The sequence below is a fragment of the Mirounga leonina genome, unplaced genomic scaffold, assembly GCF_011800145.1.
Source record: "Mirounga leonina isolate KUSES-001 unplaced genomic scaffold, KU_Mleo_1.0 Mir_174, whole genome shotgun sequence".
Classification (NCBI taxonomy): domain Eukaryota; kingdom Metazoa; phylum Chordata; class Mammalia; order Carnivora; family Phocidae; genus Mirounga; species Mirounga leonina.
Genome location: NW_023270451.1, coordinates 62,679,531 through 62,692,364, shown reverse-complemented (window position 1 = coordinate 62,692,364; position 12,834 = coordinate 62,679,531). Strand labels below are relative to the sequence as shown.

The 12,834-nt window shown below is 37.7% G+C and overlaps 1 protein-coding gene across 11 annotated transcripts in view; it reads left to right on the top strand.

The window, feature by feature from the left end:
• The window catches only part of CADPS2 (calcium dependent secretion activator 2), a 516,958-nt gene that overhangs the window by 429,198 nt on the left and 74,926 nt on the right, over positions 1–12,834 (top strand). For all 11 annotated transcript variants that reach the window (XR_004682085.1, XM_035021019.1, XM_035021016.1 and 8 more), the window contains one exon: positions 10,373–10,529. Coding sequence is in view for 10 of the 11 variants with exons in the window: in XM_035021019.1 (XP_034876910.1) it covers positions 10,373–10,529 (157 nt within the window). In the remaining variant the exon portion in view is untranslated. The remainder of the gene's footprint in view (positions 1–10,372; positions 10,530–12,834) is intronic.

Sequence of the window (12,834 nt, the reverse complement as noted above, 5' to 3'; positions counted from 1 at the left end):
AACTCTCTTAGTGAAGGTAAGATAGAACCCACTTTGATTATAGTTAATTTTAAAGCCAACCTAGTTCTCCTTCCAATTAAAGACTATTTCTTGGAATGGGCTTACAGTTGTAGTGTTTTGATAAATGTGTCTTATTAATAATTGCATGCACAATTAAGGCCAGCTGAAAGGATTTTGATAATTTGGTTTTATCTCCCTTTTTTTTTTTGCCTTTTTCTTTTTTTAACATTTTTGTCTTATTTTTTAAGTGATCTCTACACCCAAACTTACAACCCCGAGATCAAGAGTCACATGCTGTACTGATTGAGCCAGCCACATGCCCTGCCCTTTTCTTTTTTTAATCAGAAGATCCAACGTTTTCTCTGAACAATACTGGGGAGTGAATTGGTCTGATTCTAAAGTCATTTCCAGAGTGAATTAGGAGACTGAACTCTTCACTGATCTTTATTCTGCTGGATGTTCAAGCTGGGGTCTCTGTACTCCATGAGCAAGTACCTGGCTCGGCTCCCTTGGTGGAGGTCAATGCGTCTGCCTCCCAGAGCCCTCCCTTTGGCTCCTGTGCAGGCTTCTTTTATTCTCATTCTACCTTTCTCACAGTGGCAGTTTACTCTCAGGGCTAAGAGGTTGTTTTGATCTTTAGCAATTTCCCAATCAAGCAGGTTTGTGTCCTTCACATTTTTGACAGTGACTGGCTTACAAGACAGTGCTCCCTTCTCTATGATGGCCTCTCAACCTCTTCTCTCAGGCTTTTTTCTGATTTGTTTTCTCTTTTAAAAGATAGCTTTAAGATCCTTTCCAGAAAATCCTTAAGGCTGTCTCCACATTCCAGACTACACTCTGCCTGACCAGAAACTTAGGCAAACCGATCTTTGTACTGTCCATCCAAAGCCCCTCACTTTGACAATGGCGGGACGTCCCAGATGCTGATGAGAAAGCCTTGGGCTCTCACGAACACAACGTCTCCACATAACACCATTTGACTGATAAGAAAACTGATAAGGTCCCAGAAAGGTTGAGCAACTTTCCACACGTGCACAGGTGGTAAGTGACAGGACTCCAGACCTGGGCGTTTTGCAGTGAACCACATTGTTATTTCTCTTTCAATAGAGGGGTGCAGTGGTTGTCTGACCCTGGTTCTGCTGCCAAGTTTCATACCGGGCATCATAGCAGGGATGTAAACGCAGAGGTGATGATTATGGTGCAATCCTGGAGATGTCCCTTTCCATTCATTCTCTTCCTTTCCTTGCTGACTGGTATATCCTAGGACCCTGCCTAAGGGGATGGGGTCCTGAAAATATCAGGAGAGGGGCCAAGGGAAGAAACAGGATCAACACAAACACAGCTCAAGTTGCTACTTTGTTGGGTATTATTACAGCAGAGTCTTGATTTAAGGTCCCTAAAATAGTCTAAATGTAATATTGTCCACCATGTCGGTGACAGTGTAAGCAAAAAGGATGTTTGGCAGTAATTTGGTATTTGCAGCATAGACCGCTCTCAGTTCACTGCACAAAGCTGATTCATCTATCACTTCAGCTGCCTGTGCCTCAGGCTCCTCCAGCAACAGAGGCAGGACAGGAAAGGAGTTCAGTGTGGGCACACATATTTGCACATATGCTCACACACATGAACATCAGTATCTGAACCAAATTATGTTTCTGGATGGATTCTAACATGAAGAGAAAGGGTATTTGATATTTTTTCCCATTTGTTTTGCTTTTGCTTCTTTGTGACCTTGCTCTTTTCACTAGCGTGCACATCTAAAGAACATCTTAAAGTCTGGTTATTCGTTCATGAACAAGATCTGTTTACTACCTACTACTAAATTACAGTAATCTCAACAATTGGATTGTATTAATTACATAGCATTTGTATCTGGATAGCCAGTGAGATAAACCAACATTTTTTTTTAAAGATTTTATTTATTTATTTGAGAGAGATAATGAGAGAAACAGAGAGCACATGAGAGGGGGGAGGGTCAGAGGGAGAAGCAGGCTCCCTGCTGAGCAGGGAGCCCGATTGGGGACTCGATCCTGGGACTCCAGGATCATGACCTGAGCCGAAGGCAGTCGTTTAACCAACTGAGCACCAAGGCGCCCTAAACCAACATTTTTTAGGGTGGTTTTAGGTTTAGGGTTAGATTAGCCTCTGGTCCAACAAATGTCCCTCATTATGGAAGAAGATGATCAGCAAGTGGTTTAGAGATGGCAGAGTTACAGAGGCAAAATTCCATTGGCAGCAGTGACTCTCAAATGAACTTCCATGGGCATAAGTATCCTACCAAAAATGTTTGTTAATTATTTTGTAATTTTTAATACTATATGTATAATATATACAATAATATATAACAATAAGAGTAGTATTTTACCCTGACATATGCTTTGAAGTATTTTCAGTTTATCATCACACTCGGTTACTTCAATATTTATATTCATGTATGAACCCAACTAGGGAGAGATTTTGTTGAATCGAAAGAGTTGTAAAAAACTTATGGTTAGGGCGCCTGGGTGGCTCAGTTGGTTAAGCGACTGCCTTCGGCTCAGGTCATGATCCTGGAGTCCCAGGATCGAGTCCCACATCGGGCTCCCTGCTCGGTGGGGGGGGTCTGCTTCTCCTTCTGACCCTCTTCCCTCTCATGCTCTCTGTCTCTCATTCTCTCTCTCTCAAATAAATAAATAAAATCTTAAAAAAAAAAAAAAAAACTTATGGTTAGTCTGACGGTGGTTTAGGTGTCATCCTCTAGTCTACTCTACTGGCTCCTCAAAAGAGCTTACATGTTTCTAGAATATGGCCCCTCAGTGTTACATTGCCTGGTGGTGTGTGTGTGTGTATGTTGGGGCTGGGGGTTGTCCTAGACACTAGACTATCTCCTGAGCCTTCAGGATCATCTACAAAATACAAGATTGCAAACTGATCTTTTCCTGGGGAAAAAATGAGCACATACAGCATCCCAAACTCAGATTCACTGTTTTTGCTCATTTATGCAGCCATCCTCTTTTTTGTTGTTGTAAATTATAAATTTTAACTATATGGTGAGGGTAAAAGTAATGAAAAGCCTCTTCCCTCAAAGAAATTAGAAAAGATATAAAGAAATAAGATATTAATAGGTGCTCTTGCAAGAAAAAAATCAGAACATTAACAGTGGTCTGATCTGCAAAACATTATATACAGATAGATGGACAGGTGATGTGCTATATATAGTTAATTAAGAGTCTACATGTGTAAGAGCTTGATCTCTGACCTCCAACTGACCTGGATTCAAATTATTGTTCTGTCACCTGCCAACTCTTTGACTTTGGGCAAGTCATTTAATCTCTCTGAGTTTGCTATCATAGAAAATAAGGATAATTATAGCATCTACCTTTCTGGATGGGTTGTTTGGGGGGTTAAATAATATAACATATAAAAAGCCTTTAGAATAATACTTGGCATGCAAAACATCTAAACTCACATTATAAGATCTGTATGGATTTCAGCTCATTTCTGTAATTACTGATAATGATTAGTTTTAGTTTTTGTTTTTTTTTTTTTTACTTTTGTAGATCAAGAGATTTTCATACGCATTGAATTTTCACAGCAACCCGAGGGGAGGTTAGGACAAGTATTATTATTATTGCCAGTTTGCAGATGAGGAAATGGAAATCCACCCAGGGAACTGATTTGCCCAGGAGCACTCAAGTCTCCCCACTAAGTGCAGAAGCTCAGTACTCACTTCCAGTTTCAGGGTGCCTTCTTAGCTGCCACTGTTTCCAATGACATTCAGAAAACAAACGCAGCTTTCAAAGTATTGTCACCTTGCCACATATATTGTTGTCACTGTATGAGATTTTTTTTTATTGTTAGAACTTTGGTAGAAGTGGTTTGGCTAAAGGATTATAATCAAGTTTTGTTTTGTATTTTCCTCTGAATCAAATTAAACATTGCCTTCTGCCTCTGCCATCTCATTTACACTAGTTAGTGGCTTAGCATTAGGGCCAGGATAACTTTAACCCAGATAATCATGACTTGATGGGTGCCCTGCAGATGGCTGCGTTTCTGGTGGAGACCCTGATGCTCTGGAGCCTCTACCATCTCCATGAAGTGGTCCTCAAGGGAGGACATTATACAGCCTCTCCTCTTACTCACAGGGTCCAGGGTGAGATGATTGCCACCCAGCAGGATGGCAAACAAGATGAGGGGATAGGTGTAGAATCCACCCTGTGTTCTCAAGGTAACAGCCTGTGACCCTTGCTTTTTCTTTTCAAAGACTGTGATTGCTCAAAGCTCTCTCTAGTCATCTTTAGGAGAACAATAAGCATTCATCACAGATTGGCTTGTATTCATCAGGAATACAAATTTGACACACAGATATATATACTTCTGTAAAGCATAATGACAATTTTGAGTTGATGGCAAACTCTTGCCATCCTGAAACTACTTTTTTTTTTTTTTTTTTAAGAAAATTCTCTTCCATTTTATTTCATTCCCCACTGTGGCTTTATCTTCCAAGTTCACTTAAAAAGAGCTATGGAAATTTTTCCGAGTCTTGAAACAATCCTGACCTAACATGATTGTTATTTTCTTTATTTTATTTTATATTTATTTATTAGATTTTATTTATTTATTTGAGAGAGAGAGCATGAGAGGGGAGAGGGTCTGAGGGAGAAGCAGACTCCCCACTGAGCGGGGAGCCCAATGCAGGACTCGAGCCTGGGACTCCAGGATCATGACCTGAGCCGAAGGCAGTAGCCTAACCAACTGAGCCAGCCAGGTGCCCCTATTTTCCTAAATTTAATCTTTTGAAAAAGCATTGGTTATGAGCTACAAGTGAGACTTTTGAAACTGTCTTACTTGGCAGTAATGCATTTCTTTTTTTTTTTTTTTTAAGAGAGACACAGCATGAGCAGGGAGGGGCAGAGGGAGAATGAGAGAGAGAATCTTAAGCAGGCTCCATGCTCAGCATGGAGTCCAACATGGGGCTCAGCCTTACGACCCTGCAATCATGACCTGAGCCGAAATCAAGAGTCAGATGCTTACTGCCTGAGCTACCCAGGTGCCCCGTGCCACATTTTTACTAGGGTTTCTCTCCTGCTTGACCTAGTATGTCAGGTCAGTCACCGCTGCAGCTCTAAAAGATAAGAGCAAGACTTATGTAATGAAATTACACTGTTTTATTTGTTTACTTTTATATTACTTGTCATACACCCATTTTAGTAGATAGTTAAAAAGGATTCAAAGATAGTATTTTGAAAGAGCAATAGCTCATGACATAGTGCATACCATTTCCAGTAGTTTTTCACATTTATATATTTGTAGCAGCAAAATTGAAGTCCTAAACATTGAGCATTCTCAAAGTCCTAAACATTAAATGTCCCTAAATCTAAAGTCTGTTTGTATTCTTTCTATAGGCAACATTTTCTTATATTGCCATCCATTAATTCATCACATGGTGATGTTTTTTATTAATATATTGAACATTATTCTTGTGATACAAGTTTTTAAGAAAATACCCAATCTGATGAGGTGACGAAATGGCTCAGTTGGTTAAGCGTCTGACTTTGGCTCAGGTCATGGTCCTGGGATGGAGCCTCGCATCCAGCCCCGTGTCCAGCCCCGTGTCTGGCGCCACATCAGGCTCCGAGCTCCCAGCAGGGTTTCTCCCTCTGCCCCTCCCCCCACTTGAGCTCTCTTCTCTCAAATAAATAAATAAAATCTTAAAAAAAAATACCCAATGTGCTGATATTTTATAATCCATTTTGTTTTGTGGTTTGACTGTTGTGTGGTTTTAGTGTAATTTACATTTGAAGAAATTAAATGAAGTTTTACAACCATGTATCTCTTAGAAAGTTCTTGAAAGTAAATGTTGACTTCTCTGGCTATAGTATGATGAATCCTTTTTTAAGTGATTAATTTTGATTGGAAGAATAATATAAATTTCTATATCACAGAAATGTGAATGTTTTGTAGTTATTTGGTTAAAAAGTTTTAACACCAGCAAAAGATAAATTTTAAAAGGGGAGAAAGGGGGCGCCTAACTGGCTCAGTCCGTAGAGCATGTGGCTCTTGATCTTGGGGTCATGAGTTCAAAACCATGTTGGGTGTAGAGTTTACTTAATAATAATTTAAAAAAATGTTAAGGGGGGAAAAGACCTGAAAAATAATTCACTAAAAACAGTATAGAGCCCTTATACATACGAAAAATGTGTTCAAACTCATTCATAATTAGAGAAATGCAAATTAAAACAAAACTGAGATGGAATAGTCAGAGAAATCCATGTTACTTTTTTATGTGGGTGTGATAAGAGCACTTAATACAAGATGTAGCCTCTAAGCAAAATGCAGTTAACTATAGGCCCTATACTGTAGAGGAGATCTCTAAGACTTGTCTTGTATAACCAAATCTTTGTACTCTTTCACTAATACCTCCATGTTTCACACTCCCCCCAGGCATTCAACCCTCTGAAACCACCATTCTATCCTCTGCTCTTAGGGATTTGACTGTTTTAGATTCCTCATTTAAGTGAGGTCATGTAGTGTTTGTCCTTTTGTGTCTGGAGTATTTCACTCAGCATAACATCCTCTAGGCTTAACCATGTTGTTGCAAATGGCATGATTTCCTTCTTTTTTAAAGGCTGAAAAATATTCCATTATATATAAGTGTCATATTTTCTTTATCCATTCATCTGTTGATGGATATTTAGGTTGCTTCCATGTCTTAGTTATTGTGAATAATGCTGCAGTAAACGTGGCAATGCAGATATCTCTCTAGGGTTCTGATTTCAACTCCTTCAGATGTAAACTCAGAAGTGGGATTGCTGGATCATATGATACTTCTGTTTTTAATTTTTTGAGAAACCTCCATACTGTTTATCATAGTGGTTGTAGCAATTTACATTCTCACCAACAGTATACAAGACTTCTCTTTTCTCTACATCTTCAATAAAACTTACCTTTTGGGTTGTTTTTTTTTTTATAATAGCCATCCTAATTAGGTGTGAGATGATAGCTCATTGTGGTTTTGATTTGCATTTGAAAATCAAATTATGATTAATAATGTTGAGGACCTTTTGCATATAGCTGTTGGCCATTCGTTAGGCTTCTTCAGAGAAATGTCCATTCAGGTCTTTGCCCATCTTTTATTCAGGTTATTTGGGGTTCTCATGCTATTGAGTTGTAGGAGTTTTTTATACAGTTTGGATATTAACCCTTTATTAAATAAACTTTTTGCAAATATTTTCTCCCATTCCATAAGTTGCCTTTTCATTTTGTTGATGGTTTCCTTTGCCATGCAGAAGCTTTTTAGTTTGATGTAGTCCTTTTGATGTATTTTTGCTTTTGTTGTCTGTACTTTTTGTGTCATATTCAAGAAATCAATGGGTAATGGTCCCTTTTTTATTCCTGTGGCATTGGTTGTGATGTCCTCACTTTCATTTATGATTTTATTTATTTGCATTTTCTGTCTTTTTTTAGTCAGAAGTTTTTTTGATATTGTTTATTTTTAAGAAACTTAATTCTTAGTTTCATTGATCTCTTCTATTTTATAGTCTCTGTTTCATTTATTTAAGCTCTAATCTTATTTTCTTTCTTTTCCTAACTTCAGACTAAGTTTGTTCTTTTTCTAGTTTCTTGAGGTGTGACATGACGTGGTAGTTTAAGATCTTTCTTCTTTTTTAATATAGGTGTTTATTGCTATAAACTTCCTTCTTAGTCCTGCTTTTACTGCATCCCATAAATTTTGATACATTGTGCTTTCATTTTTGTTTGTCTCAAGATATTTTCTGTTTCCCTTAAGTTTCTTCTTTCATCCAATGGTCTTTTAAGAGTGTCTTGTTTATCTCCATGTATTTGTGAATTTTTCTGTTTTCCTTTTGTTACTGATTTCTAATCTCATTCCACTGCTATTGGAAAAGACACTTGGGATGATTTCAAAAGTTAAGTTTTTTGTGACTTAGCATGTGATCAATCCTGGGTATTGTTCTGTGTGTGCTTGAGAAGAATTTGCAGTCTGCGGCTGCCGGGTGGAATGTTCTATATCTATCAGTTAGATCCATTTGGTCTATAGTGTTATTCAAGTCTGCTGTTTCCTTATTAATTTTCCATCCAGATGAGATCTGTTCATTATTGAAAGTGTACTATTGAATTCTTCTCTTGTAATTGTAATTGTATTGCTTTCTATTTCTCCTTTCAGATCTGTCAATGTTTATTTTATATATTTAGGTGCTATGAGGTGGTGTGCATATATATTTATAATTGTTTTATCTTGCTGGAAAATTGACCCTTTATCATTATGTAGTGACCTGCTTTTTCTCTTGTGGCAGTTTTTTACTTAAAGTCTGTTTTGTTTGATGTAAGTATAAACACCCCTGCCCTCTTTTGGTTACCATTTGTATGGAATATCTTTTACCATTCCTTCATTTTCAGCCTATGTGTGTCCTTAAATCTAAAGTCTCTCATAAGCATATAGTTGGATCTTGTTGTTTTATTCATTTATTCAGCCTGTGTCTCTTGATTGGGGAGTTTAATTTACATTTACACTTAAAGTAACTATTCTTAGGCAAGGATTTACCTTTTAACTGGACTCCAGACCTTTTAACACTATTTTAAAGTGGTAACAACTTAAATTTAATCACATACAAAAACACTACACTTTTATTACCCCCCCACACACACATTATGTTATTCATATGAGAATTTACTTCTTCAGTATTGTGTATCCATTACAAATTTTTCTGATAATAGTCCTTATTAATACTTTTCCCTTTTATGATTAAAAACAAAAGCTTTTGTTAACACCCTGCATACTCACGAGGAGGGTAATAAAGGTTGAATTGAGACAGTTTTCATCCGTAACTGAAATTCACATCTTGATCAGTTGATACCCGATTTCACATAGCCCAGCCACATTATAAAGTGAAGAGTAATCAGTCTCTTCACTGTAGGATGGAATTAGTAGAATCAAACATTTTGAAAGTCTGTCCTTGAAGGACTAAGAGAAAAGTATGTTCTAATCTTTACACGAGAACTCTACATTCTTTAACTCCCATTACCATATAATGGCAGTTCTATTTGCAGTTTGCACATTAAAGAAGACCTGAGAATGTATCCCCAAAAGCTCAAGCTTAAAATACAAGACTGCCATATTAAATTTTTTGTTGACATTAGTCCCAGCAAAGGCTCTGGCTGACTGTAAATGTCTTCTCCTATTTATCTAAATATGGATTTCTTAGGAAACTTGAGTCTCTGTTAAAGGTCTTTTTAATTAATTGGACCAACTTTTAAAATGTATGCCACATTTAAAATCATACAATTTCCTATATTATAGTTTGCTCCTTTATATAAATCAAATAGATCTGAGGGAAAAAGACACTTAAAACTTTATATTTCAGTATGAGTTATCTGATTTGGATTTGATTTTTCTTTACAAAACTCAAACTCATTCATTACAGTCATGCTTATCTACTTAGCAGTTTAGGGAACAATTTGGCAGTTTTGTAGTTGATAGGGTTTATGGGCCAGCTGGCTGGCAGGGACCACAGGAAGTTGGGCCTGCTGCTAAGTTCCACGGGCACGTTGTGTTGGAGCTCTGATCCACCATCAGACCACATTGTTTTCAAGAACTTTCTAAAAAGTAAATATTATTTTCATTCATCTAAACATTTTTTTTAAGGCGATTACTGCCATTACCTAAAAGGAATTAGAAAATACCTAGCTGAGTATAAAGTAATAAACAACATATACAGACTTGTCTTTGTAGTGTTTACAGCCTAAATTTAAGAGGCAGAAATTAAAATATTCACATATGTAGTCATATTTGCAATACCAAGACTTGTGAAATTAAAATGCTGAGCATCAGAGAGACTGTGTTAAGACTTGATAAGACTACCTACCTACCAGAGTACCTAATTTACATTGGAGGGTCTGGAAATCCCTCTCTATCCCTACACTATGGAAGTGTATTTGAGCTTTAGACCTTAGATTTATTTTAAAAAGTACTACAAATAAAAAGTAATATTTTTTTGAATGTGAGAAGAAATTTTATACACAAATTTTAAGTAAGCAAATTTGGCACTAAATGAAATATGAAATCTAAAATAGAATTAAAATGCAAAATGACATTTATTGTTTTACGTTAAAAATACATGTTCAATTTAGAACAGACGAAAAATACATAAAACAAGAAAAAATTTAGTATCTCATAATTTTAAGCATAACTACTATGATATTTTATGTATTTCTAATATCTCTTTTTTCTGTGAGTAGAAATATTTTAAAATGTGGTATCCTATTCTACAACATTCTACAATTTCATTTTCAGTGACGTTTTCAGGTGGCACAATATTTGTGTGTGTTTCTAAGAAGTAATCTAATTTTGCATTGTTTCTTTATCCTTTTACAGGCATTTGCCTGGTGGCCTGATTTATTGGCAGAGCATGCAGAGAAATTCTGGGCTTTATTCACAGTAGATATGGATACTGCACTGGAGGCCCAACCACAAGACTCCTGGGATAGTTTTCCTCTTTTCCAACTGCTCAATAATTTCCTCAGAAATGACAGTAAGCACTTGCGTTTTCTTTAGTATATGAAACGGGGAGGACGAAGAGAGTGTTGTGTGTGTGAATGTGTATTTACAGAGCTCTCGCACTAACTCAGCAAGACTGACATAGATAACAATAGTATTTGCTCAGTGTCCCTGACTTTTTCAGGCCGGGTTCTGGGGAAAAGCAGTAACCTGCCCACTTTGCTCCACCGGCCCCGGAAGTTCCTGTTATTTCTCCTCTCCTGCTGACATACGCATCTTTCTCTTTGCACCTTGTGAATCAGAAAATCTTCAAAGGTTAGCATTTCTGAAGCACTGGAGAATACCTAGGTCTCTGAAAGACATCTTAGAAATGTGTCATTAGTCTGGGAATCCATGCTTTGTTAAGGTTTCTATTTTCTATTTTTATTATGCATCCTGATACTATTGTTTGCCTGAGAGGGATTCACTTCCATAGATGATGGTGTAATGTTGCTGTGCAGTATGGGTTTTTCTCTCAGTGTTGAGAAATTTAAGAGAATGTGAAGGTCCTCTCCTGAGACATTTCCTTCCAATGCAATAATAACATTTACAAATTTTCCGATGCATGGTCTTCTAGCGGCCAGAACAAACCTCGTTTTACATCAGGACTTTATAGGGACATTTCTTAACATACAGATTCCTGTGATGACTCTTTCTGAAGTTTCCCTTCAACCAACCCAGCTTTGGTTACTGCTGACATCCTTTGCTTTAACACTTGCAGTGGTCATTGCGTCACCAGTTACGTATTCTAGACAGTTCTTCCCATTATAGACCAAGGTGCCCTCTGCCTCATCCTACCCTCTGGTTCTGACTTGTTGTGCTCGATGGATGGAACAGGCTTCTACTGTTGTGTGTGTTCTGCTCCGAGCCCTTGCTGACAGGTCATGCAGTTCTTTCTCACGTGGTAGGGCTTCTGTGCCCACTACCCTGCTCGTCACCTTCCCCTGCCCAGACCTCACTCCATTTCTCAGGATTGCCCTGGAGTGTGGTGCTGTGAAGAACACAGTGCTCACAGTGTGACCCGAGTAACCCAGATCCCCGGGGGAGGTGCCCTTCCCCTGCCCTGTCTTCAGCTCGTACTGCTCCAACTCGCCCAAGGAACTCAGTCCCCCTGTGATACGTTTCAAACTTGCCATATTTTAAAACGCCAGAGCTTTTTACTGCTCTCTTCCCAGGCACTGCTACGGTATGCTTGTAGGTTTAAACTTAAACCCATGTCTTTACGTTTGTCTTTGCTTTTTAAAAAATTACTTCTTTTGGCTTTGTTCATCACTCCATTGCTTCTTACCTTTCTTTGGCTGTTCATCCCTTTGAATCTCTGATAAAACTACTGTTTTACTGGGGGGTGGGGGGGAATCCACACTAATACGAAATTTTGTGTAGTGTAGTATTAGAACCTCCCCATGGACAGCAGATTTAGGACAGCAGGTTAAGAACCTCTGTCATAGTAAGAGAGGCACCATTTTTAGTAATTAATAACATGAACTTTGATGCCAGACAAATTCACATCTGTCTCTGCCACTTGCAACTTGACCTTTGGCAATAGCTCAACCTCTGTGGACCTTAGGTTCTTCATCTATAAAGGAAGGAAAGTAATAGTACCTACAGTGTCATTGGTGGTGAGAATTAATACCATAGTAGCTCACGTATAGTAGATACAAAATAAATATTAGTCTGTGAAAATTTCAGTCTTGACTCTTTGAATCAATTTCATCTCCTATCCAGTTTCATTTCCAATGATCCTATTAGAAAGCCAAAGAACTAAGCTCCATTTCCTACTTCAGATTGAACCAGTGTCTACTCTCAGAAGTTGCTAACCCCACACTGAATTATCTGTATGTGAATCATGCATTCTGCAAACGATGACCAGCCAGCTTTTAAGCTGTACTTTGATTCCCTCCTGCCAGCTAGAAGACTTTAAATGACCTTCTCCTTTCCCCAGTCTTTTAGCATCATTTGTTTTCTGCTAAGAAATTACAACTCAGGTTTAATATTATCTTAAGATAATAAACCTGGACCAAAAATAAATACATATACTATGCATTAAGTCCCTAGCTGAAAGGAAATAAGCATAGGCTTATTTTTAACTGCTTTCTTCATTTGCATGAAAACTCAATAATTGACCATATTTAGATTTATTTGGGAGTTTATGCAAAGATAGGGCATTTATTAATGTTCACAGTCAAACAGTAAAGATGATGAATCATTTAACTTATTCAACAAATCAGAATTTATTTATGGAGAAAACAAGTGTAGACTTCTTAGAAATTTGGATGGGGGGGGACCTCTACTGCAACTCC